The sequence below is a fragment of the Rissa tridactyla genome, chromosome 1, assembly GCF_028500815.1.
Source record: "Rissa tridactyla isolate bRisTri1 chromosome 1, bRisTri1.patW.cur.20221130, whole genome shotgun sequence".
Taxonomy (NCBI): Eukaryota; Metazoa; Chordata; class Aves; order Charadriiformes; family Laridae; genus Rissa; species Rissa tridactyla.
This window is the reverse complement of record NC_071466.1, coordinates 99,274,076-99,300,592: the sequence shown is the minus strand read 5'-3', so window position 1 is coordinate 99,300,592 and position 26,517 is coordinate 99,274,076. Positions and strand designations below refer to the sequence as shown.

At 43.0% G+C, this 26,517-nt stretch overlaps 1 protein-coding gene across 2 annotated transcripts in view; it reads left to right on the top strand.

Moving 5' to 3' along the window:
* Positions 1–23,383, top strand: part of PDE9A (phosphodiesterase 9A) — a 29,350-nt gene extending 5,967 nt beyond the window's left edge. For both annotated transcript variants that reach the window (XM_054192577.1, XM_054192568.1), the window contains 12 exons: positions 1,497–1,581; positions 5,650–5,731; positions 8,054–8,128; positions 11,208–11,294; positions 14,444–14,548; positions 15,692–15,774; positions 16,656–16,812; positions 17,998–18,111; positions 18,786–18,890; positions 20,351–20,479; positions 20,669–20,764; positions 22,494–23,383. In XM_054192577.1, coding sequence (XP_054048552.1) covers positions 1,497–1,581; positions 5,650–5,731; positions 8,054–8,128; positions 11,208–11,294; positions 14,444–14,548; positions 15,692–15,774; positions 16,656–16,812; positions 17,998–18,111; positions 18,786–18,890; positions 20,351–20,479; positions 20,669–20,764; positions 22,494–22,544 — 1,169 coding nt within the window. In that variant the 3' untranslated portion in view covers positions 22,545–23,383. The remainder of the gene's footprint in view (positions 1–1,496; positions 1,582–5,649; positions 5,732–8,053; positions 8,129–11,207; positions 11,295–14,443; positions 14,549–15,691; positions 15,775–16,655; positions 16,813–17,997; positions 18,112–18,785; positions 18,891–20,350; positions 20,480–20,668; positions 20,765–22,493) is intronic.
* Positions 23,384–26,517: the final 3,134 nt, after the last annotated feature.

The following is a 26,517-nucleotide window of genomic DNA, read 5'->3' as shown; positions in this document are numbered from 1 at the left end:
CCATTTAGACAGTTTGGCAAATGGGCTACCCATGAACTTCTCCTGGATGAATGCACCGGGGAGATACATAGCAGCGCGGGGCCTGCAGGTAGTGGCAGCTGATCGTCGGCAGCTGAACAGGTGCCCAAAAAAGTGCAGACAGATATCCAGAATGAAGATATTGAATAAGCAGGACAGCATCTGGCCTGTATCATCACATTGTGATCACCCAAAGAAATTGCTTGCAATTATGCTAGACAAAAAAGCATTTATCTGGAAGTGGGATTTTTAAGTGGAGGGTATTCCTGTAGTCAAGTATAAATCAAAACCCTTTCCCTTTCCTCTCCTAATATGTGGCATTTTGGACTTGATTCATATACCTGTTTTTCCCCTTTCCCAGTTCCAACAGCAATCTTTGTTGTTACTAGCATAAAGAAAACAAAACTGAGGTCTCTGCTTATCTACAGAGTTGTGCCCTTCCGAGGCAGTTTTTTTATCACTTACATGCTACCCTCCAGATAAGTGTGATTTTTACTATTATTTTCTGAGAAAGTCACTGAATACTGATTGTACGATTGCACATTCTGAGTTCCCTGAACCGCAGCTTCTCCGTGCAAACAATGAGTTCAGTAAACAAATGAGCTGTGAAATGATTGCATGTGAGTGACATGTACTTAATAAATGGTGCTGTATTATGTCCTTGAGCACGCTGATAGTTCAACGAGAGGGAAAGAAAAGGGAGAATATTCTCATACTTGCACTGCGTTAGGTTCTCACGGCTATGTGGAATGAAGTGCATTGCTGCATAAACAGACAATCAAACTATTTGCCTTGTGGCCCTCATAATTACATACAGAAGGGGAATATAGGATTTTTGTGCCCTGTGCAGAAATAACCTTTGATTACAAAATTGATTGGCAAAAAGAAGTGACAGATTTTCAATAGTTAAAAAAAAAAAAATTAAATCAATCATTAGAGCAAAACTTTTCAACATTTCTGTCTCTCTCTCCTGCATTCTCACTTTGATTTCTCTGTATCTAACAATGCTGCTCAGAGCTCCTTAACGCTCTGCATGAACTTCCAAATTAAAACATTCTATCTTAATGGGAATTCTAATCCTACTGGGACGTGTTTGCTGAGCTGCGCTTATCATCCCATCACCGGAGGTTTTTTTTTGCTCAGGATTTCCTCTGATTCGTGTTCTACAGCAGAGAAGTGAAGGCACTAGAACAGCTGACTGCTGCTAACAATTGTGGAAAAGCTGAGACGTTATAGCCGTTCTGTGAATTAAAATATTGTAGCTATTATCTAAAATTGGCAGCAGAGAATTCCTATGGGTTTTCAAGATATATGGCTTTGGCAGCACCTGCATATGTGAGAACCGGGGCAGACTGTAAGAGCTTGCTTGCTCACTGGATAACCCCACTGTTAAAGCCCTTTGAAATTTGCACAATTGTGAAACGAGATCCTTCGACTTTCGCCATGGTAACACCCCTGTTGTTTTCCTTTGTTGACAGTGGAAGGCCTGAAAGTAGTGGAGATTGAGAAATGCAAGAGCGACATTAAAAAGATGAGGGAGGAAATGGCAGCAAGAAGCAGCAGGTAAGTTCTGCTTTGGACCTAACCAAAGAAATAAGCATCTGGTTTCAAACCCTAATGCGTTTCCGCAGAATTGAGTTACCTTCTGGGCTTAGAAATAAAGGAACAAGGAAACCAATAACCATTAAGGACAGTGGCTTTAATTTAACATTTGAACATCTATAGCCATTCATCTGTTAACATAGCTGGGGCCGCGGGAGTAGAGAAAAAGGTCTTGCAACAGACAGTTATTTTTCACCATACAGAATGGGAATTCTTCATCCAGATTTACTAGGAGAGAGGGAAAGGGAAAAGAACTTCTGCAAAGTGTGGTATTTGGTTGGGAAACAGCTAATGCTCAAATCAGCTCCAATATATTCTGGGAAAATATCAAATAAATATGTAGCAGCTCTTCTAATGATGATCTCATGCTATTATAAAACATACGTTTCAATTTCAACAAGAAATTGGGAATTTAATTTCTAATTCAAGGGCTCACTGTGATTGTGAAGCTTGGTTTCGCTGTAATTATTAAAACAACAGCAGAAAAAATTGCATTTTGCTCAGTATGCGGTCTCGGCTGGAAAGTCTGCCCCCTGTGTCACTGAAATACCCCGTTAGGAGAAACAAACCATCACTGTGAGATTATGAATACTTCTGGGAAGGTTGCTGAAGAAGGATATACTGCGGTGCTCAAAGTGCGGGTGAAAGGGATTTTTCTCAGCAAACGTAACTATGCTATCTTGACAGCCTCTCTCTTTTTCTTCATTTGGGGTCAAATTCTCTGACCTTTAATCAAAGCTATTTCCTATTAAGGGCAATGGGGGATTTGCTAAAAGAATTAGGCTTTATAATCACTCTTTTATAAATTTTGCTATCAGATATGTCAGGAGGCACAGTCTTAATACATCCCTAAGGCCAAATTCAGCTGTCATACTAGCATAAATGCAGAGTAACATTATTAACCTCAGATTTGCTCCAGACTTATACCAGTAGGATGGATTGCAGTTTGCCCTGTGACTTGCATCACTTCTTGTTCAGGTGTGGGAGGAAAAATCATTAGAAAAATCAGAGCTCAGATGGGAAGCAAATGCAAAAACATGTACGCTGATTTGTGCTGGGTGTGGTGTGAATAATGCGTGTGCCCGTACTTTTCCTCAACTGTTGTAGGGAGCTGGGAGAGCTGCATTTATAAGCATAATGACGCACAGGCAGGTAGGGAATGAAAACCAAAAAAAAAAAAAAGAAGTTACAGCAACTTCACGTTTGCCCAGTTGCTGCCACACACATCAGGAAGTATGAGATTGTCCCAGCAGCAGCCATGACTCATTCCTGTTCCAGATCTTGTCACCTTACAATCTATTTTTTGTAGTATAAACAGCAATATGTTAACAAGAAAAACAGGAATGGGGAGTGTTACATTCGCCCAGTGCAGCCAGCTCCAGCTGAGGTGTAGTCTTCACTAAGGGCTTGTAGTGAGATATGACAGCCGCCAAAAGACAGAGACCAGCATGGAGCGTGATGCTGGAAAGCTGTGGTAAAAAATGGTGCGGTGCTCAGCAGCAGGTAGTGCTAGGCACAGATGCTCAAGCTAGCTTGCTCTGAGCTCACACCGCGTAGCTGCTTTCGCTGAAGCAGGAGCCTAACTTGCTCTGCTCAGCATCAGTTTGTGCCATATCCGTGTGGGAGCCACCTGTCACAGCTCTTCTTGGTTGCCTTGAGCTGGGTCTTCCTCTTCCCTGCTGCACAAAAGCTCCTCTTCCTTGCACACAATTCTGCCCATGATTATCTGTACCCTAAGGGCTTGGGTCTCAAAGCAAGCAGCTAGATGTGGCTAGGTGCAGTGTGTAACCAGAGATGGCTACGAGTCACCTCTTTTTGCTGTAGGAGTGAGGAGAGGATGCTCCTTGGTGGCTGGCCATTAAGAGGGACCCCATCAGGAGCTGATAAAGAATGAGCTGTGGTTCTCTATTCCTGAGTGACCACGGCTCCACAGGAGCCATGCCACTAGCCCGCAGTGACTCCAGCCTACAGGTGCTTCACCCCAGAGCGGCTGAGCAAGCTCTCTCCCATTGGCGTGAGATATGTCCATGCTGTGGGGGGGAACAGGGGCATCCCAGAACAAGTGGAAATGGTTTTGCTGCTATTTAGACTTGTCATCCCCTGTGCAATGTCATTTGCTAGATAATGCATTACAGTTGCAATTAGGGATCACATTTAATTTTAATTAATGTCAGAAGTGTGTGTGAGTCCATAGATTCCTTCAATAATATCGCAGTGTACATAGCTGTATTCTTGTATGTTTACATATTCTTAAATTCGCTGTTACATTACCAAACGACAGAGTAAGGATGAACAGCTAGGTTTATAAAAGTCACCACGCAGTGTGAATTGTGCATCTCTCCTCTTCAGAAGAGCAAAGCAGCCCCACTCACATCCCCTCAAACTGCTTTTTTTGCTAGTCTGCTTTTTGCGCTTACCACCAGCAGATGCTAATAACATTATAGTGTCATTTAAATTCATGATCATTTGCAAATACAGTTTTACATTTGTAAAGCTCTAATGCATCCTGGCTCTAGTGTGTTCCTCAGTGTGGTAGGATGAAGGCTTCAATGTCTTACTACAGCTGGGAATTAGAGATAGTTGGCTGACCCTCAGCTAACCCTGGCAACCTGCTCCAATTAGGGCAAGGAATGCCCCAATCTCACTATTTTTATCCTACTAATACCCCTCACAGTGGAGTTTTGAGGAAACAGCTTTAGAAAAGATTAAGATGGCTTTTCACCAACTGAGAATCTCCTTAAACAGGGCAGGAAATGGCAGCTGGTTTGAAGCCAGCTGACCACCATGAATTGTAAGATGACATAACTTTCGCAGGATTCAGACAACACCATCAGAAATTACAGCAGACATCAACGTTAAGAGGAGAAAAGAGACCTGTACCAATTCCCAACAGAGAAGAGAAGCATTAAAAAGAGATGAAATACAGAATATGCAAAATAATTTTAAAAGGGACAAATAAAGTTAATGGACTAATTTGTTTCATTTCTTTTGGGGGGGGGGGTTCTTTTAGCTTCGTTTGGCAGGAGGCTCGAAAAATGAGAAAGGATAATCCAAATGTTAGGACTACAGGCATAAATGCAAAATGCAAGCAGATCAACCTCACATGAGAGTTATTAAAAGTCCATGTGACAAACTACCTGGAGAACATGTGCTGAGTTAAAGTATCACGAATGCCATGGGTGATCCTACAGACCTCTTAGTTTTATTGTGCCCCCTGTGGCTGTAAGGCAAGAAGCCGCTCTCACATTGCAATGCAGCAACCCAGATGTTCTGCAAAGGTTGTAAGGCTGGTGTGCACCTCCCACCGTCATGGTCCTCTGCTCAGATGGGATAGCATCAGCTTGGCTCTTCCACATGCAGAGGAAGGAAGACCAGAAAACTGCCAGTGGGTGCTGGTGTTAATAACCAGGCAAGTGTTAATTATCTATAATTGCTGGTACCAGCTCCCTTCCTCCATGACCGGGGAGCCAAGCAGACTGTGTCTGCTGAGCCTGTGCCTCACTGCTGTTGTCCTGCCTGAAGGGCAGCAGACAAGATGGTCATGGAATCAAAATGGATCGTCTTACCCAAGCTTTTACGAGGCCTGGAGCTGGGCTGCAATAAGCCATGGGCTCAGTGGGTGCCTACACTAGTGAATAAGCACAGGCATGCCAGTGTCCATACGCAGCATGGCCCCTGGCAGGGCTTTGCCAGGACCACTATGCCTGCCATGGACAGCAAAGAAAGGAAAGTTACTTTGTTTAAATAGAAGTGATTGGGTATCCATGGATACACGCCTGAAGACAGACGCTCCTCTCTTGAATTCAAATAGACGGAGAAGGGGCGACGAGGGTGTTGTACAAGGGGAGAAAATCCTAAAGAGGATCCCACTTTTAAAGCATTTGAGGAACACCACATTGGACAGGAAGAGGCTGGGGAGTGGGGTAATTCTCCAAGCGATGCCTCCTGAGAGACCAGAGTACTTCCGGCATTTTTCGAGGCACTGCGGTTCTGTTCCTACAATGTTAAGAGCTGAATATTTCATTTCAGGACTAACTGTCCCTGCAAGTACAGCTTTTTGGATGAAAACAAGAGGCTGACTCCGCGTCGGGATGTACCATCCTACCCAAAGGTACCACTCAACGCTTGCTCTTCCCAGAATCTTACTGCGTGCTTGCCATCCTGACAAGTGCTGGTTTACAATTCATGACTCCCTAGCCATCGACCGCCTAGTTATTCTAAATCCACAGACTGATCCAAAATCCCTTGAAGCTGATGGAAAAAGCTGTCCTTGCCTGCAGTGACTTAAAGTTGGATCCTCACTAGTCTTTAATACTTGAAATCTCATTAGTGTTTGAAATGTTAATGAACATTTTGCATTCGTCAACATTTAACGCTCTTTTGTCTAGTTATATTTGTTTATTCTCCATGCTCATACTGAACAATCAAAAATAGCCCATGATGTTGTACTCAAATTGAAAATAATGCTGCTGCCTGTTTTCTCCTGATGGATTATTTTTTAATTTAAAAAGTAATTTATGGGGTTGCATCACCTAGGGAAACAAAGGGAAAATGCGACATTGGATTCTCTCCAGAATGATTCATTGTCTCTGTGAAAATGACTTAGTGTATTTGCTAGAGAAAACAGTAATGCTTAAAGAAAAATGTCTACTGGGCAAGTACGAGCACAAATCCACAGTGATGAATGAGGCTGAAACCGTGAAGCACACAGGACCTTTGGTCCTAGCACCGGCAGTCTTTGCCCACAGGAATTATTCAAAGCTACCAGGTTACGTCTGCCCGGTGCCCAGCTCACACCTTGACAAAACACCAGCTCACACGTGCGCAAATCATAGTTCGACAGTGGGCGTTTGCTCGCACACATCAAAGCTGGTTCAGCCACTCTGAAGTTCACGTGGCCCCATGTGATGCAGGTGTATGATATGGACGTGCACCCCTGCATATTTGTCTTCTGAACGTTACAGAGCAACGAATTATAAGTTCTGCTGTTTATTCCGCTCTGCCTAGCAAAAGTGACCTCTAGGTCTCTGAAACAGACATCACGAGACTTACATTTCTTTTAATTAACTTTTGCCCAAGAGGCTTGTGCTCCTGATGCTAACACATGTTTTCACAAAACGTATCAATTCTAAGCCAGATTTTTTCCTTGATAAAAGATATGTCAGATCAGCCTTTGATATACTGCTATGATATTAGGATCTTGAATTAACAGCAAGCGCTACAAAGAGTTGTACAGACTGGCTGCGGAATAAACTGGTAGTCCGTATTTCTCTATTATCCCTGACCAAAGCTCATAGGAGTTTTGGTTTTAGGAGTTTGGGTTCTGTTTGACAGATTTGCAAAATTTGTTATCAGTTGTCAGCTGCTGGATTTCGAGTACACTGAAAGATGTCATTACAGCACTGTTATCAAATAACAAATCTGTACTGCTCATTCACATTTCCCTTGCAGAACGTCATATTAAATGTACATTCTATATGCAAATGCAAAAATCATTGCCTTCTCAAGAAGGAAAATTAATCTTCAGTGTTATTCTTCCTTGGATTAAGTATCAACAATTGGATGGCTCAGAAAATTTCATACACCTGCTTAGTACAATAAGCCCAAACTAATTAGAGACAGCCATGGTAAATGGGCCAATCAAAGCTCCAAGGTCTTTGTATCCCAGAAAGACCCCGATCAATAGAGTGTTGAGAAGATGAATCGGTAGAGTCCAGATCTCCCTTGGTCTTTTAACCCTCCACATTCTTTTTTTTTCATTTTGTGTACAAATTGTAACTGGCCGATGAGATTGATTTTGTTTTAAGCCTCTGAACGTAATGATAAAAAATCACTTGAATCTTCCAGGCTGACAACCAATTTGAAAATGTGGGCGTTCTTGAAAAATACTCAAAATGAGAGCATAAATCATCTGAAAGTAAATATATCATAGCCACCAGCTAATTTAACACTGTAAGCATAGACACTTCACACCATGCAGCCATGACTGGCTGCATTGAATGACGCTGATGCTCTGCAGGCAGCAGAACCAGTGCAGCTGGGGACAGGTCTGTGCCCTTTAAATCCCTGTGCTGGATTTACCCACAACCCCATCCATAACAATTCCGCTCTCCTCCTCTTTCTCCCAAATCCTCCACTTCCCTACTCTGCAAGCATCTCCAGCTGCACGCCAGCTGGTGCCATGGCAGGCAGTGGGCCACCTGGGGGCTTGCTGCCCACCAAGCTTGGGCATCCTGCCATGACCATGAGCAGCCCGTTGGGGAGGGTTGAGGGGCGCTGGGCAGGCAGAGGGAGAGATCAGTTGCTCTCTCCTTGGGAAATATGTCTAAACCCTGTGTGAATGGGACCCCGGGATGCCCAAGGACACGCCAATAGCAGGTTCCATGCCAGGGTGGGGGACCCTTACTTATGCTGACTGCCTTTTTGTCTGCAGTACATGCTGTCCCAGGAGACCATCGAAGCACTACGGAAACCAACCTTTGACGTCTGGCTGTGGGAGCCCAACGAGGTAAGGTTGCCATGTTGGCTGGGTTAGCACTCTTCCTGAGAGCCAGCAAGGCCAGAAGAGCCCTTTGACATGGTCTGCAGGGCTTTCCCCCTTTTCTGCCCCTTACTCTCTATACTTTTTTGAAATTTTCATATCGCAACAGAATACAGTACTTTTTCCTAACATATGCCAGATAGATTATGCTAATTATCATATCCTGACTCCTCTTTATTTTTTCTTTAATCTCTTCCTAGTAACATCCCACAACAACCGATGCACTATTATCGCCACATAAGTTCTCTCGTGTCATTTTACCTGAAGAAATCAATCCCTAGCAAAGTGTATGATTAAGCATATCACCAATAACTCCGCTCGAATCAATAAAGCAGCGTGCTGCTGTGTGAAGCCAGGCAGAGGTGCATGCATTCATTCACAACCTTTTAGGCAAGGGGTTTTCTGCGATGTATTCTGAAGAGGTTGCAAAGCTGCATGCAGAGCCTATTAGTATTTTCTTATTGCTATTGCTGTTTTTCTTATTGCTATTAGAATTATTCATTGTGCATCACTTGTACTGCAGAAGGTTCTGGAAAGCCCATGTGTAAACCTCTGTAGAAACATGAAGGAGAAGGAAGTTTCTGTAATGGCCAGTTTATAATGTAAAACGAGATTCAGCAAATACAGCAAATCTCACCTAGGAAAAATGTAAGGGAGAACAGGACTAAACCAGGATTTTAGTGATGGGTTTTTCCCAAGGGAAGGATTGGGTGGTTCTAGCAGCACTCCCAGCAGCAATCACCTTAATTACCTTCTCGATCAGATGTTGTGCATACAAGTGTCATTCTGGCTCAGCACCTGCAGATCAACAAGACAAGGAAAAATACCCCATACCCCACCCACAGTAACAGCATATTGCCTTCAGGATATTTCATCTGGCAGGACTCTCTGGTGGCTTTAGCTCCATCTCTCATTCACACAGGCTGGCAGATCTTCCCTTGTGCAGACCATGCCAAGCAGAGTCTGGCGGTCTGCAGTTACTGCTCCCTCTCCATCCCCTTTTCTCTGTACCGTGGCCATACAACTGCTCAGGCAAAATTACTCACCCCTAGCTCTTGAATGCCTGTCAGGTCTTTGCAGCAAGAGAGAATTACGACCTGCCAGGTGGACCATAACACTGTTGGCTCATTGTTGTTCTGACTATTAAGAAAGAATAGGGAGACACAAAAACCATTACCCACGGATTCTTGTGTGCTGAGGCATAGTATTTTAGCACAGTAACTCATTTAGAGTACTAGGAAACACTATATGGTGGCATGAATGAGGTTAACAAGAGGGTGCAGAGATTAGACGTGCCCTGCAAGGAGGAGTGCTGCTCAGAAACAAGATACTGCACAGACTCTGGTGAACCAAGCACCATATGGGTTTATGTCACCCTTTAAGCTCTGGTTTACGTTTACAGAGAATATTTCAATTCTGTCAGTGCTTGTTTAGCAATGAATGTTTGCCCACATGCTCAATGTGGGGGGGCAGGTTATAAACCATAGTCTTCTGTAAGCAAATTAATAACGTTGTGCTCTGCAGCATCTCAGTAAACAGAGCTATGCAGCAAGCTTGCATTCTTGCTAAATGCCCACTCACTTTCAAGCCTCAGAAAAGTCCGATATTCAAGCTTTTGTTGTTGACCAAGAAAGCTAAAAATGAAAACTGAGATTCTCCTGTGTTCAGGGGCAGGAGCTTTGGGACTCAGAGTCACCCTGCCACTCACCCAAAGCTCTCTTGACAACAGCTGGAGGGAGACAGGCGTTTCTGAGGGTAATTCAGCCCTTCTGGATCAAGTTTATTGTCTCAGAAAGTCTTTTCTGAAACTATTGCGAAACATATTCTCCCTCAGGGACTAGGAACAAGACAAGGTGGTCTGCAGCAAAATGCTGGCCTTGTGATCTGAGCACAATTCAGCTCGTGACATTGTCCCTCAAGCCTTGCAGGAAAGTCTCTTCCTGTTCAGCTGACTCAAAACCGGCCCCCTTGTTACTGCATGAACTATGTATATTCCCTGGATAAATATAAAGTTTCATTAGATGAAATCATTTTTCTGGAGGGTTTTTAAGAGCCTAAATAACAGAACCCTAACTAAAAATGTCTCCAAGGCCATATTTGTGACATTACACTCATCACATTAAAACTCCTGGATCAGTCTACAGTCTAAGAACTGCATCTGCTAATGTAATGGCTACATTTCATCCCCTCCAGATTTTGCCTTCAGAAATGGGCATGCAGATACATAAACTCCTGAACTCCTGGAAGCCTGCTCATTCCTGACCAGCTGTTAAGTGCCCAGACACCTCAGATTGTCAATACCTTTCTCTTGCGATATTTTCAAACCCAGAAGAATAACCGGGAATGGTAGTGCTAAACTACTTGCACCCTGCTTCCTACCACAAAGCAAATGTTGTCTCAAAAGAGCAGCCTGCCTTTGCATTTCAGATACAGATAACTTCATAGTTACAGTTTATGGGAGTGGATGGTCACAAACCTGTTGCAATTGTGTAGTGTTATGACGAGAGTTCTTTTGTTAATCAAGAAATGTCAGTTAAGGTAGTGGATTTAGGAACTCAGTAGAAGTCATAAAGAAAGAAGACATTGATACATGTCTAGAATAAACATTTCTTCAAGGATCTCTTATTTTCTGCTGTCATTTTCTATACAGCTAGGGCCTTTGGAGTCAGAGGAAAAACTCCCTCTGATTTCATTGAGCATTAGAACATATCCCAGCTGAATTAGAAAAATGGCAATACTTTTTTGTGAGAAGGAATCACTACGATACACATGAATCACAATTACTAAAGAGAGCTGGTGCGATTCAAAGCCCTGCACAAAACCTATGAAGTCAACAGCAATCTGTCTACTTCAAAAAGCTTTCAGAACCTCTCTATCTCCCCTCTTGCACTATCTTTAATCATGCAATCTTTGAACATCTTTCTTTCATCTTAACAAGAGGGCTCTGCAATTATTAGATGCTTGCAAGAAGGAAATTCACTCTGCAATGTATCGTGAAGTGAAGTGATATTTACCAAGCCAATAATCTATCGGTCTCTGGCTGCAGATGCTGAGTTGTTTGGAACACATGTACCATGATCTTGGGTTGGTAAAAGACTTCAACATCAATCCTATCACGTTGAAAAGGTGGTTGGTAAGTATTTCAAATTACTGATATTTGCAAGTTTTCATATTCAAAAATCAATAAACAATCCATTTAGTCATGGAATTCACTTGACTCACATGAGTAATCCCACTGAAAGCAGTCAATCTATACAAATTCTTAAAATTTAAGTACTTCAGCAAATGTTTGCATTCTTGTGGTGACAGATGACTTTTTTTTAACTGTTTTACATGTTCAACTGTTTTACATTTGCTGAGCTTTCTATTACTGAAAGCAGTTCATTTCTGGTGAATGCTTTTGGTACCTAATGTAAATGGAGACAAGTGTCTTCAGACATGGCCAAAAAAATCCAGTATGTGCAGAAATCATTAGGTGTGCTAAATCACAGGGAGTAAAAGAGCAAGGCAGGAAGGAAAAGGAATTGCTGAGAAGTTAAATAACTTCCTTTGCCTTGGTTTATTAATGTTGAGCAAGTTGCAGAACTGCAAGACGTGATAAAGATGAGATCATACCAAAACTATGATGCCTAAGGAAGAAACACTAGAGTATTTAAAAATCAATAAGGTATCAGGTCCACGGGAGAGCATAAGAAAGAATTTGCTAAAAAGCTGAATAACATATTTGCTTTCTCAGAAAAACCCACCATGTTCCTAGAGAACTGTAGAACTGTAAATATTTTACCCATTGTATAAAAAGAAGAATTTTAGTTAGTAAAACTGAAGAGTTATAGTTAGTAAAACTTACATCTCTACCTGAAAAACCAGTTGAAACAATAATTAAAAACATCATGATATGAAGTTCATTATACAGATGTCTCATATGATTCCCATAGTGAAGAATTATATCTCACTAATCTCTTCTAATTACTTGAAGAGTATGGACAGAACAGAGGGAACTGTTTTACATGATTGATGTAGACTCCCAGAAAGGCCTGAACAAATTCCACGAATTCAGAAGCTGGCTAGAAGACATAAAGCAAAACACTGGATTCATCCTATCACGAAGTACAGCAAGAGCAAAAAGCACCTGAGCACCAGCATATGCAGGGCAGTGACGGTCACTGCTTGGTGTGCTGCTGCCAGCTGAAGCTAACAAGGCATTAGGCTGATCTGGAATAAGGGATAAAGTGGGCCAATGTTACTCTGTGTCCATAGAAGGCATAAGGCTTACCTGGAATTTATGCCGGGTTAAGGACTGGTTAAGTCTTTTTAGAAAAATTGTATGACTGCATTAAAGGAGATATAAAAAATGATCAAGACCTAGGAAATCTCTCCCCAAAGAAGGTGGATGAAAAGCTCAGTATTGTTGACCCTAGAAAGCAGCTGAACAGAAGGGGTGGGATGAAACCCAATACAATCAAGGCGAGCACAGGGTAGATAAAACAGAAAATTTCCTCCTCCTGTCTCACAGCCTGAAAACATGGGAAACAAGGTGATATGTCAACACACACCAACATGCCACCCACAGGCATTACTGCAGGCAGTTTCCTGTTAGCTTCTATCTCCAAGTAATTTGTTACCACTAGCATTTAAGACAGCCTCGTTCTGAACAACAATGCGAGTTTATTACGTATTTTCTACATAGGTAAGACAGGGTGAGGTTTCCTTTCTTAAACATTAGCTTCACAGAAAGAAAGATGGTTAAAAAAAGCCCCAAGGACTCTGCTTCCAACTATGATACTTCCCCAGGCACAGTATGGGCACCAGTTTGAACTTAAGTGGGTGAGAAAAAGCCACCTCATGCATATGTTTACTTTCTTGCTCCCACATCCACTGGCTACAGAAATGTTCCAGAAAGGGGAGGAAAGGATGACTAATACAACCCAGTCGTTCCAGCCCTTCAGTGCTCTGAGTCAGGAGTCCCCTGGGATGCTCTGGGCTCCACTGCTGGATGTATATGTTACATCCCTGCAGTGTTGTATGGTGCCTGGGCATGACCACAGTGTCCGTGTGGAGGCTGTGAGATACTGCCCACCACCTGTGAGCCTGGCTGTCAACCATATTGTGCCATTAGTTATTCATTTTTAAATAACGTAATATATTTCTAAAGTCCTTGCTGCAGAATAGTCCGAGCTTTTGCAATGAAGTCCCCAAATATTGAATAAGCGTTGAAAACCCACAGTTCTCTTCACCTCATCCAGAACTTTGAGGCTTCCTAGAAGTCAGGTCCCAGGTTGAATGGTTCGATCCTGATGGGGCTTGAGGACTCTTAATATAAATTCACTATTTAGCTGGAAAACGGGACACTGATTCTGTCCTTGTCATTTATTCAGGCTCAGTAATTGAAAGCATGTGCATAAGGGCTCTCTAGGGTCCAGGCTACGGATGATTCAGTAGAAGGGGACCAGCAGTGCTGCTGATGCTTGGCTGTTTTGTGCAGGACAGGACACCAAACACACCAGTGCATTGGTAGAATGATTGTGGCGTATGTTAACCCAGCTGTGACAGCTTCACACAGCAAGCCTGGCTTACAGCAGGGAGGACACACGGAAAGACAAGCTTTAGCTTGCATTTGTCATGAGGACACATAGCCAGGATCTGTAGAAAGTTAAAACACACAAAAATCACTCCCACGTGCCTATATGGCTAAATCTTTCCCGTGCTGCCTAGCGTAGGAAATCCACACAGGCATGCTACTGCATAGTGCATATACACTCACATCTTCACTTTGCCAAGCAACACTCCCCAAAGTGCCACCTCTGAGCGTTTGCAAACGAAACAGCAACTACGCTTCAGCCTTGCAGATTTCAAAGCTGCAATTTGCATTCATCAAGAGAGGGGAACAGGGATGTACTTTACATCTTTAGTAACCTGGGGTTCTTTACACAACCCAAAGTCACCGTTTAACCACCTCATGATTTGAAATACAAATTCAGGATGAAAGCAGAGAATCGTATCTCAAGACTGAGATGCACTTGCGGCTGTGCTGGGATGTTTACCCATTGCTAGCTGGTATGAGAGAGAAGTTGCTATGAGGTTTATCTGCTGACAGATTCTTGAAAGGCAATAATCTCCCACCCTCAGAGTGAAGCTCTGGCCTTGCAGAAAATAATACTGGACTCCATAGGCCTTCTGTAGGGATTCTTACGGTGCTTCCAGGGAGGCTGGGAAGTGTATGTAATCATGTTTTTCTGAAAAGCGCCCTCCTGTCTCTGACTGCTTCATTCCCTCTCTCTGCAGCTGTGTATTCATGACAATTACAGAAACAACCCCTTTCATAATTTCCGTCACTGCTTCTGCGTGACCCAGATGATGTACAGCATGATCTCACTCTGCAGCCTCCAGGTATGCCCCCCACCTCAATAGTGTCCCTCCATTTCCATCACGGGGCACATGTTCGTCCACTGGGCACCACGACACCTGTGCCACTTTTCTTGCGAAACAGGCCATTGGCTTTGTGGCAAGTGATGAGTTTTGCAGTAGCTGCACATGTTCAGTGCCTGGGGAGAGGAGGTGAGGTGTTGCATTTCCACTTCTGGCTGCCCGCTCATCCATACCATCCCAGACCCCAAGCACCTTCCCAGCTTTCTGAGGGTGCTGGGAAGCTACCTTCACCTCCTGGGTATCTCCAGTTTGTACACTGAAGATCTTTTGGCACTCCAATAGTAAGAAACATCTATGCATCAGATCTAAAAGCCTACTGAATTATGGTCCGTGGATATGGTGTTCATCTGTGACACTGTATGTTCCAATTAGAGGTTATCTCCAAATGTGTGCTTGCACCTGGCTGAGCTACTGGAAATAACGCCTTGCATGTACTGTATGCAAGATTCACATTCAACCTGTACTTTGCCCAAAACTATAGGCATCATCTATTTTCACTGACTGGATAACCTGTGTTTATATATTCATTTCATTTCTGTACAAAACAGATTTTAAGCAGTTAAAAACCCCCTTTCTTTTCCATAGTTAAACATCTCAGTCACTAAGTCCATTTTCTTGCCAATAAGACTATGAAGGAAAACTTGCTTTAATGGAAGTTCATCCTACCCGGAACCTGTGGGAATGCAACACTTACTTAATTTTTCTCACTCTTTTCATAACTTTAGTTAATGCAGACTGCAATGGCAACTAAGCTATCTTCCAACCCTCCCTTAACTAATCAGGATGCTCAAATGACTTGTAAGAGACTGTACTAATATCTCAGTGCTTTTACATGATCTCTGCACTAATAGTAAGTTTCAAGCAAATTGCCTCCTCTGAGCTGCAGTTATTTTAATGCAACAAAAGCAAATCTGACTCATTTTTACTGGAAGGGAAGGCAGAATTCTGTCTTGACTGAAGTAAACTGATCTATGAAAAAATACTTCATTTTGCTCTGATTTGCATTCTCTAAAAAGTAAATGTGGGTTTTTTTCATGTATTTTCATTTATGGGGATAAAGGAAGTAGAAATTGTAATACTACATTAATGTTTTGTATTTTGTAGGAGAAATTCTCCCAAATTGACATTTTGATTCTCATGACTGCAGCCGTATGCCACGACTTAGACCATCCAGGCTACAACAATACGTGAGTCTGTCCCTTGCTTGCATTTCCCTTGTAATATATTGGGAAGGTAATACCAGCTGGCATTTTTTGGTAGATCAGGTTTTCCTTCTCACAGCTTGAGCTGGCCATGACCTTCCCCAAGGCCCTGCTGTTCACTCACACGTGGGCCAAGGCAGAGCTTCATGCAGAAAACTCGGGTCTGCGTTGAGGTTACCAGCTGTCCTTGGCTCTGTAAAGGAAAATGCTTTTTCAGGTTTCTATTCCAACACTTTCTCCCACCTCTGAGAAAACAAGGTGAAATGTTTTCAGCTGAGAGGGCATAAATGATTATAGTTCCATTGACTGAAACGGAATAATTACACTAAATGCAAAGAGTGATTTATCTTAAACATTATGTCATAAATCATGAAGTGGATGTTATTCAATTTATTATCATGTGAGGAAATTAGAATTGTTGACCCATGGACACTTTTGTGTGTGTGTATGTGTGTACGAAAAAGAGAGAGAGAGAGAGAATCTAATTTATTTGTAGCCATTCATTAAATAAGGGCAGAACCAAATTCTGCCTGGGATCAGTGAAAATCTCTCCGTTGTCATTAGTGGGGGTTGAATGAAGCCCGGACAGTTCCTTCTGTGTTTGTTCTATGTCATTTTAAGCTACAGAGACTTGGTAAAATTTAAAAAGAAAACAACAAAACTACAAAACTACAGGGGAAAAGTGCCTGAGATGATATTAAAGTAATATCTATCTTCTCTAAAAATCTGATTTTGTATTAACAATCAAAAAATAAACTGCAGCTAATCGAATAAATATTGAAAAGAATGTAAATAAAAGTAAGCAGCACGGTTTAGAGCAGCTGGTGTGTGTCTGCAGGAGTTCTCATTGTTTTTCTTCACATCAGCTATCAGATAAATGCACGAACTGAGCTTGCGGTACGCTACAATGACATCTCCCCACTGGAGAACCACCACTGTGCTGTGGCTTTCCAGATCATTTCCCAGCCAGAATACAACATTTTCTCCAATGTCAGCCAGGACCAATTCAAACAGATAAGACAGGTATGAATGCTGCTCCCATCTGTGTCATACAAACTGTTCCTGAAGATGTAAGCACGCACAGACTCCCTGCTGTACGATGCGAGTGAATCATTCTCCCTAGAGGGCAGGACTGAAAAAGCCCCTCACACTGGAAGGATCCAAGAGGGATTCTTGGAAAACTTCCACAGCAGCACTCCCTGGAATGTCTTGCTGAGAAATAATGAGTGCATCCTGACTATTAAAGCCTATGACATTTTTGGGGTAGATATTTATATTATCGAAGGAGCCAATTAGCTCTGACTGGGAAAGGATTAAGCTCTCATGGCAGAAGTTTATGCTTTAAGAGAACATTGTATTAATTGTAACAGGGGCTTCAAAATGGGAAAAGATCTGCAGCAGCAGAACACTGTACTGTTGGAAGAGGCTCTGGTGGACTGGGAGTCATCACAGCTATCTTTGAGACAGTGAACTATGCTACAATTCCCATTAGAGCACTAAGGGCCAAAATTCAGTCATAGTTCCACGTTACACCTTCCTTACACACCAAATGAAAAAGCAGACCAATGTAAGGGCTCAGATACTGGTCTGGCTGGAGTTACTGATTCTGACAGTGCATGGGAAGCAGGCATGGGCCCAAAATGGATAGACCAGTATGAAAACGCACAACTTTAAATTAACCACATGTTTTCCCATCATAAACTCTGCCTAGCAGGAGGATATGGAGCTCCTAACACATTGGCTGCATCTGGGTATTTCAAAGCCCTTAATCCAAGGAGGATAAGCACAGAGGATATCCACATCTACTGATCTTTGTCTCTTCTTAGGGACGCTAAGAGTCAGCAGCAAAACCTATAGTGCTTTCCAAGGAGCCAAAAGTGGATCTTGGCAAACAGAGTGTAGCTTTTAACATCCCGTTGTACAGTTTGTTTTTCCACAATTAGTCAATGAGAAAGGAAAAACCTCAATGCCTCTTGAATATCACACCAGTGTTACAGATCGATCCAGCCATGATTTTAATATACCATGAACTCCTTATAACCCTCTTCCAGTTTGCTTGGCAGTTTCAAGTCAGACACTTCCCCTTTCAGTGTTAACAATGTAATGCATTTGAGGCTTTTTGTGTGTAAGAAAGACCCTACTTTGCTCTGCAATAGTAGACTTTGTAAAGAATGTCAAGTTAATATGTGAACACGTTTTCTTTGCTAGGGCATAATTACGTTAATCCTGGCTACAGACATGGCGAGACATGCAGAAATACTGGACTCTTTCAAGGAAAAAATGGAAAATTTTGATTACTCAAATGAAGAACACATGACCTGTGTAAGGAGGTTTTGTAGATTATTATTTTTCTGTGCGTAATGTTAAAGCTTGTAGATTAACATTCATTTGTTTAAAAACCAAAATTCAATATACATTATCAAAAATTAATCATTCCTACATCCTCTGCCCCACCAAAAAGAATTACAATTTGGAAATGCTCTATATAAAATAGATATTCCAGCTTTAGAAATTCTGGAGTCCCACTGAGAAAAAAAATAAATTTACTCTATCAGGAAACAAATTCTTATTGTCCATTACTGTGGGGCAAAAAGTATCCACAAGAGTACAGACTCTAGTCTCCTCGGCTTCCTAACCCAGTCGTCTTTGACATCCAGGGAAGCCTCTCCCCAGCTGCCTCTGAGTGCTCCACAAGCAACTTCGTGGTCATTTGTGGCTGAATCTCTTCATGCAGCAGATAAGGACGTGTCCTACTCTGACACATCCCAGGGCTACAGACAGGGAAAGCGAGGCAGAGAGGGGATACAGGGTAATTACACAGGGTAATTGAGAGAGTGCAAAAGAATCCAGATCATTTAAGGCCTCGGATTTAATTCTAAAACTGTCCTTTCTGCTTGCAAATATTGCCTCCCATTGCATTTTAAAGGCATAGATTCTGGATAGGGGAAAAAGGGCTGGTGATGAGACTGCAGTATTAAAGTATTATTCTCTTTCAGCTGAAGATGGTACTGATAAAATGCTGTGATATCTCCAATGAAGTCCGCCCGATGGAAGTAGCGGAGCCCTGGGTAGATTGCTTACTAGAGGAATATTTTATGCAGGTAAGAATGAGGGAGAAATGCAGTTGCACAAATTGCTGCTCTTCCTGAATTCCACCTCAGCTATAGGTGCTCTGCTGTCTGACAGCCCAGTCTAGCTCTAGGATGGAAAGGCTTCTTTTACAGAAACTGGGAGAAGGATGTCAGCAAGAAAAGCTGTTCCAAAAACAAGTGAATGCAATTGACTGTAATTTGCAGATGAAAGACAATAGCAACCTAGAAATCCTAAAGCTAGCAGGCTGAAGCTTGTTCTCTGTAAAGTGATTGCTTTGCAAGTTCATTTGACGTATAAATGATTTTGAGCTGAAAGGGCAAGAGCACTGGCAAGAGAAAGTTGTCAAGTAAATGATATCAAATTTCACACAGCAACTACTTAAGATCATTTTCACTGTGTGTGAACATTTGCCTAAAGAGAAAGCAGATGGCTTGCTGAGGTGTGAAAAGTCACGCTTTAAGGTCCCCAAACCATTGCTCCTCACTGGATTCCCAGCTGGACACAGTTTCTGATTGCTTAAAAAGGGATCCCTGGAAGAGCATCCCTCAGCTGCCTCCGGCACTCGGGCTCCCGAGCAGTGTGTACGTGCTGCAGCAGTGGGATCTCAAGAGACACACAGCTGCAGTGCTCTGAGGAGGAGATGCCAGAGCTTTCTTGTGTGTTTTGTCTCCGCGTTGATAGGTGCATGCTGAGGAGGTCTTCTCACATGAGACGGACACCTTAAATGATGTGTCAGAAACACTCCTCGCTCACTGCATCTGCAGCTTTTTACTCAAAAGTGCAGTATCTGTGTGCCATACTGTTTTGGCCACCCAGCAAAAGCACTATGTGCCAAAAGATCCAATCATTGAGAGATAAAGTCTGCTACAGGATATCCGTTTTGCGCGCACAGTCTGTGACCTCCTTGCACGTGAACCCACATAGAAACAGTGAGTCAAGTAGGTAGCTTGATGAACTCATTGCAGTCAATGGAACTGTTCTCCATTGACCTAGCTAGCTAGAACTAGTTTTAATCATTATTACAGAAGGATATGTAATTTCTGGTTGAACAACTGAAAATAATCACCCTCTAGGGAGTGATGAGGAAATCAAAGAACTTCTCTTCCAGAATGGCATAAGCCATTACCACTTTTCTGAATGCTCAGAAGTATTTTACCTCACAAGTCCCATGGGTTTGCAAAGGGAACCAGGTGGCCTCATTGTCCTGTAAAGCCTGGAGGTGAATGCTTTCATGCCAGAACTGCACAGATCTAACTGAACAGAGTTCTCTCTATTCAGATGCTTGCTCTTGACAAAGCAGGATACATTGGCCCGAGGGAAGCATATTGCTATTCTGTGCTATCTTCAGACACCACTGAGATCTGTATCTGAAGGCTACTGCTCTTTTGCTAGTGATCTACTTGGTGCATTACTCTCCTCACAGACTTCTAGCTGAGATTAATATTTGCTAACTCTGGATTTGTTCCAGAGCGACCGAGAAAAATCTGAGGGGCTTCCAGTGGCACCGTTCATGGACCGCGATAAAGTGACCAAGCCGACAGCACAGATTGGCTTCCTGAAGTTCGTTCTCATCCCCATGTTCGAAACAGTAACAAAGGTAAGTCACCCAAGGCCAGAAGCAGAAGTGGGGGCATGCAGTGCTTCAGTGTTTGCTCTGACAGGTGTTTAATTAGCCAGGGAAATGGGGATGTACAGTTCACACCCTGTCTTTCACACCATTTCTAACATGTACAAGTTAATGAGTACAAAAGGAAGTGTTGAGACTCTCTTTCTTGTTTTCACCTAGCTATTCCCAGAAGTGGAGGAGGTGATGCTCCAGCCCCTTTGGGAATCCAGGGACCGCTATGAGGAATTAAAACAGATAGATGATGCTATGAAAGAGGTAAGATCTAAATATCTCTTTGATAAAGCAAAGGTTATGATTGAATAAGTCAAACATTATCATTTTATAGCCACTTAATTCCAAAACCGTAGGAATGTTTATGGCATAATCATAATCATGAGAAACACATTCATTACACCTGGCTGGAGAAAGGCGTGTGTAAGTCTGCAGTAAGTCTGCACAAGAGCATGCCCTTGCAGAGTCGACCGGGCACCACACAAGTATGGATGTGGGAAGGGAGCTGCTTCCAAGAGAGAGACCTCAAGACAAACCCCGGGGATAACTACCAGAGGGGAGCGTGTTAGCAAATAGCTTCTTCCTGGAGGGAGCTGCCTTCCCCCGGGACAGAGTTATCCTGGGCTAGATTGCAGCAAACTGTCCGGGGGTTGGGCAGTTCAAGGCATTGCACTACCAACACATAAGTTTATTTTCTGGGCAGAAACTTCCGCTCACATGTCTATCATCAAGGATGTGCTGGAACTTCTACAAGGAATTACCCTCTAATGCATAGCACCCAGTAGGATTAAAGACACGACCAGTGGAGTCATTTTATGTCCCAGGCTGAGTGGGGACCTCCATTTGCAGAGTGTCTCTCATTTTGACACATGAGACTTAGGGGAGATAGGATGTACATGTAACCACGATTGGTCTCTCCGGCTACATCTGTGTTGCCTGACAGGGTGGAGACCGAGGCCAGGCCCTGGGCGCAGGTGCCCCATGCCCACAGTGCAGCAGCCGACATGCTGACTTGGGTCCTGCAGTGCCCTGCAGCCTGTGACGCTGGGCCTGCACGCCTCTTCCAGCCCTCCTTTTCCGTGCCAAGGCACACGACAAAACCTGCTCAAATGGCATCACCGTGTAGGGGTTTTCTGACATGAGCAAATTAAGCATGGAGACAGGATGCTATCAGTCACTCTGTCATTAACATAAATTAGGAAGTGCCCTGGAGCACTAGTTGTGCTGGTATTGTTTCATAGGTGGGAAATGAAAGTTCATTCACTTGATCATCCCTGGCTGGATGCGGGGAATAGTAGCTTTCTGGTGTAGCTCCCACCTCCTCCCAAGTGCTTTGGAGGAAAAGCCCCTCAGCAGTACAAACACTAAGGCTGGTTAATCAAAAAACTAGATGGGGTTGGACTAGATGATCTCCAGAGGTCCCTTCCAACCCTATGGTGCTATGATTCTATAAAAAAGCACATGCTTTGAGGGCACTAAGTTATAAAGGAGAAGAAAGTCTTTTAGGCATTCTTCAGTTTAGTGTGGAGCTTTTCACAAAGGAGAGAAAACTACTCAAATATGACTGCCACACTTTCTGAGTCCCATTCATCTTTCAAGTTGAGCCGAGATTTTACTTCTGGTTTACAGAAGCTGTCAAAACAGAAATTTTACGCAAACTGAGGGAGCTTTAATTATGGCATATGGGCATAAAAGGCCTCATGAAAATAGGAGATGCCTGAATTCGTAAATATCCTGAAACAGGAGGAGTTAGTTAATAATCTGAGGGCCTAGCACAGCAGATGATGAGAAAGACTGAGTGCTGTTTACTCAGGACGTACATCCAGAGCTGTTTAGATGAAAAGGTGCCAGTGATATACCAAGCTTCTGCCTGTTATTTCCCAGGAAATGTTGCACAAGCGTTGTAAAGAGATGGGTGTTTGACTCACAGCAGTGCTGTAAAGCAGCACAGTGTGAGTCAGGGGTATTAATCCTGCTTTGCTCTTTGTTTCAGTTGCAGAAAAAGAAAAGCGAAAGTCTGACCACCAGCAGTACTGAAAAGTGAGACGAAAAAGCCTTTGAGCAAAACATAAGCCCTAAGGTTATTCTGGTTTTGAGAAATGCTGTATTTGCCAAACAGACATGGTGGCTATGTCAAAATCCAACTGGGACGATGTACGCGGAGAGATGGCAGGCATGGATGCCCTGCCTGCCTGCCCGCCCGCCTGCCTGCCCAGGCACCTTGTCTACAGCCTGCTCGCACAGGCGCTGCCACCAGCCATCAGGCACCGAGGGCTCCTCTCACTCCAGCAGGCCCATCGCAGCCCCCCCGGCAGGACTTAACCCTGTGGACATTGCAAAAGTTGCAGCAATGCTCAAGTCTTCAGCAGATTTGCCTTTTCTGTGACCACACTGACCACAGTCTGTAGAGACAAAGCGAAGTTTAGCTAAGGAGCCTTTTCTGGAAAATGCAAATTTTTCTGGCATCCAAAAACAAAAGAAAAAATTGTTTTAGTCAAGATACTGTGTATATATATATATGTACAGCAGTATGCTAATTACAGCATAGCTTAACAGATGCTTATATTCTGACCAGGGTACTGGCATTTTATTTTTTTTTGCCTAGTAGGCCCTAATGACACATTTCTCTGTAATATTCTCTGAATTTTATAGTGTTCATAGTACATGCAGAAGCCCAGCATAGTGGATGCAATTTTTTTTTGTTTTGTACAATAGAAGAAATCAGAAGAAACCTTCATGAGTTTGCTGTTCGCTTTGTGGCCTGGTGCAGCTAGTTGTCACGGGATCCTCAAGCACGAGCAAAGCAGGGAGCACAAAGCTGAAACCACTGTGCAAGCATATTTTTATCCTCATGGATGCAAAAAGCAACAACAAGAAAAACGTTCAAAGATGTACAGTTGTTTTTTTTTACTTTTAAACTGATCTGCTAAATAATATATTCTTCTACAGAAACGGGTGTTGTACTTGTTTTCTTTTGCGTATGCATTCAGGTGAGAACTGGCTCTGTTCCTAAAGACAAATGCTTTCACAATGAATACAAGGTAAGGGGCTGTAAAGGAGAGGGGACGGTCAGTTCTCCTTAAGAGGAGAAGCTTTAGAAACATTTTTTGTGTTATACTTGCATCATAGCCACAATACCAAAAGAGCTTCACTTCCCTTGATGACTTTGTAAAGGTTGGGAGCCAAGCTCTGCCCGCAGTTGCAGTCATGCAAATGGCCAGCAGGCAATACTGTGATGGATTCCTGTGCACTGCCTCGCCAGAGGGGAGGCTGGGAGAAATCCCCCGTAGGCATGCAGCCAGCGAAGCATCCTACATGTTGCTCCAGTCCTCCTTGGCTCATCTCCTGAGGCTGCCACATCGACTTTGCTAGGTGTGCCAGCAGTAAAGGTAACACTAGTGCTGTGCCTCTGCAAAGGCCAAAGCCGCCTGTGTTGTCTTAGCTTGTTTTTCAGAAAGAGACAAGCAGGTGGGGGACAATCTTGCCCTCCATGAAACACCTTAGGAAGCTCAGCCTCTCTGGCAGGTGTCTAGTACAAAGCTCACTTCTGAACAACAAACTCTGCCTCCTGCTCTGGAAATTCAGATTTATTCTCCTGGTGTTTCTGCACATTAACTGCAATCTTAACTCTTATTTCCCCCCAGTGCCATTTCCTGTGTTTGGTCTCTTTCCTTTGCACAAAACTGTATTACTTCAGCCGCTCTCCAGTCTCTCAGGGAGATCAATGTTACCTTGAAACATTCATCCCTCTGCCCTATTCCTTCTTGCACATTTTCAGGACAGACCCCCCAGCTAGTTCTCTCTGCTGGTGCCTCTTTCTGCCCAAGCTGCCTTCTCCTTTAAACAGCTTTGTGTGTGTATGGTTTTGGGCTTTCTGCTGCAAACCAGAAAGGCGTCTGATCCCTGGATTTGAATAGTCCTGGAGGACTCCAAGAGAGATGGGTAGATCCAACCAGGCACAGGGTCAGCTCCAAGCTACACAGATATCTTCATGAATGGATGGACTAAGCCCTAGTATTGTTTAACCTCAGACATTTGATGCTTGAAAGTTGGATCTGAATTATGTGGTTTGGGCCTTTTTTCTGTACTAAATCTTAAAATCCAAAGTACATGGTGACCCAGATTGTTCTGCTGTGGAATTCTTCACTTCTTTTTCACAAGTAAATCAAATTTACCATCTCCATTCAGGCAATTTTCTGACACAAATCAGCTCCCAAAGCAGATGAGCTGTGCAGGAGCTATAAACAATTGCTTAAGGTATGCCAAGTCCTGCATTGAGCTAGTTACAGTAGATGAGAAAACCTGCTGTAGGAGCTTGACTGCACCCTCCTCCCACTAAAAGTGTTTGAGTTAGATCCTGATAGGAAGTTTTGTTTCAGTTGGAAGGATTTTCTCGGACCATAAACCCTAATCCAACAAGTATTTATGCATGTGCTTAACTCCCACAAGCCTAGTCACGGACCCTGGCGTACAGTAGCTAATTGCATAATGCAGGAGTTTGAGAACTGATGGCCCTTGGTGCTTGTTTTGGCTCCATCATTTTTAAGGGTAACCCGAAATCAGTTTATTGATGATCAGAAGACATTGGTGAAATCCCGCTGACTTTATTGGAGCTGCATCAGAAAGATGGAGAAGGGAACGCGACCCATCCTCAGGGCTGCACTGGTGACTGCCACGACGCTGTAACACGCTGTGCAGCTTATTGAAAGAATAGGCAACATCCAGGCTGCTCTTCAGAGACAGCTGTAAAAAAGACTACATGCAATCACAACCAGCTATTGGTATAAATGGGAATACCACGGCATTTTTAATCTCATTTGCCTTTGTAGTATTAGATTTCTAAGAGACAATCCTCCCAACATATGTTTAACCAAGAGGAATGCAAGGCATTCTCTCATAATTCTAGTTTCTTACACTTTTTCCATAATATTTGATGCAGTGATTCATATGCAAATTAACAGATTTGAGAATCTCGGCAATCAGCCCATTAAAATGTGACACATTTTCAGGCTGACATTTTAAAACTACACTTAGCGTGAAAAAAATATTTTTTGAGGCAGCCAGACAGATGTCTCAAGTGTGATTTAATCTTTTCTCTCCCTAATCCAATGAATAAGAGTGACTATTATATCTCAGCGTTGTTGTTTCAGGTTACAGTAGATGCCTTGCAAAGAACTTTCTATGATCTGTTGGATGCATCTTTTCAGCATCATGACAGTGCCACAGGCATCCCAGCCTCACAGCCCTACTCTTACACTTGTGATCAAAGATGAACATGAATCAGGTTATAACTATTCCACACCATTTAGCTCAGAAAGCTAATGATGAGCCCTGGGATTTTACTGATTTTTTTCAAATGATGGGATCCCACAACCCCGTACTCACTTCATTTTTCAGTATGGCTTTCATAATCGGATCAAACTAAGGCTAGAGTGTAACTGCGTGTCTTGGGAAGGAAACAGCTTTTTAAAAATGTGAATACCCCCACAGCAGCCGATTTGCAATGAAAATTTAGTGTGTGTTAAATACACGGGTTATGTAATGCCAAAGAAGTATCTGTACATGGAGATTGTTAATCTCAGTGCTGCCTCTGAGCAGCAATAATAACAGCATCTGTTCCATATGGGAGTGAAGCAAAGTGCTGGTGCAGAGTATGATCCCATCAGGAGAAGCACTGTCAAGGAGTATTCCATTTTCCTGTTTAAACAGTGGGCTTTTACTGCAAACTACCCCTTCTGTCTGGAAACACCTGAAGAACAAGTCTTACCTTTCCGTCTGGTTTGCAGTATTAAAAGCACACACATACTTCATTTTATCCTTCTAGCATATTGTTCTGGGGGATTTTGTGAAGGTTTCTGTGAGAGCGCAGACACAGTAGGGCAAATGACCTACCCTACTAATGCAAAATCTCCCCGTATTTACCTCTTTCCCACACTATCATCTCCTTGATTTCCCTGTGGCAAGTTGGGGTATAAAACACACCTGTAGGTGACAAGGAGCACTCAGCCCCAGCCTGC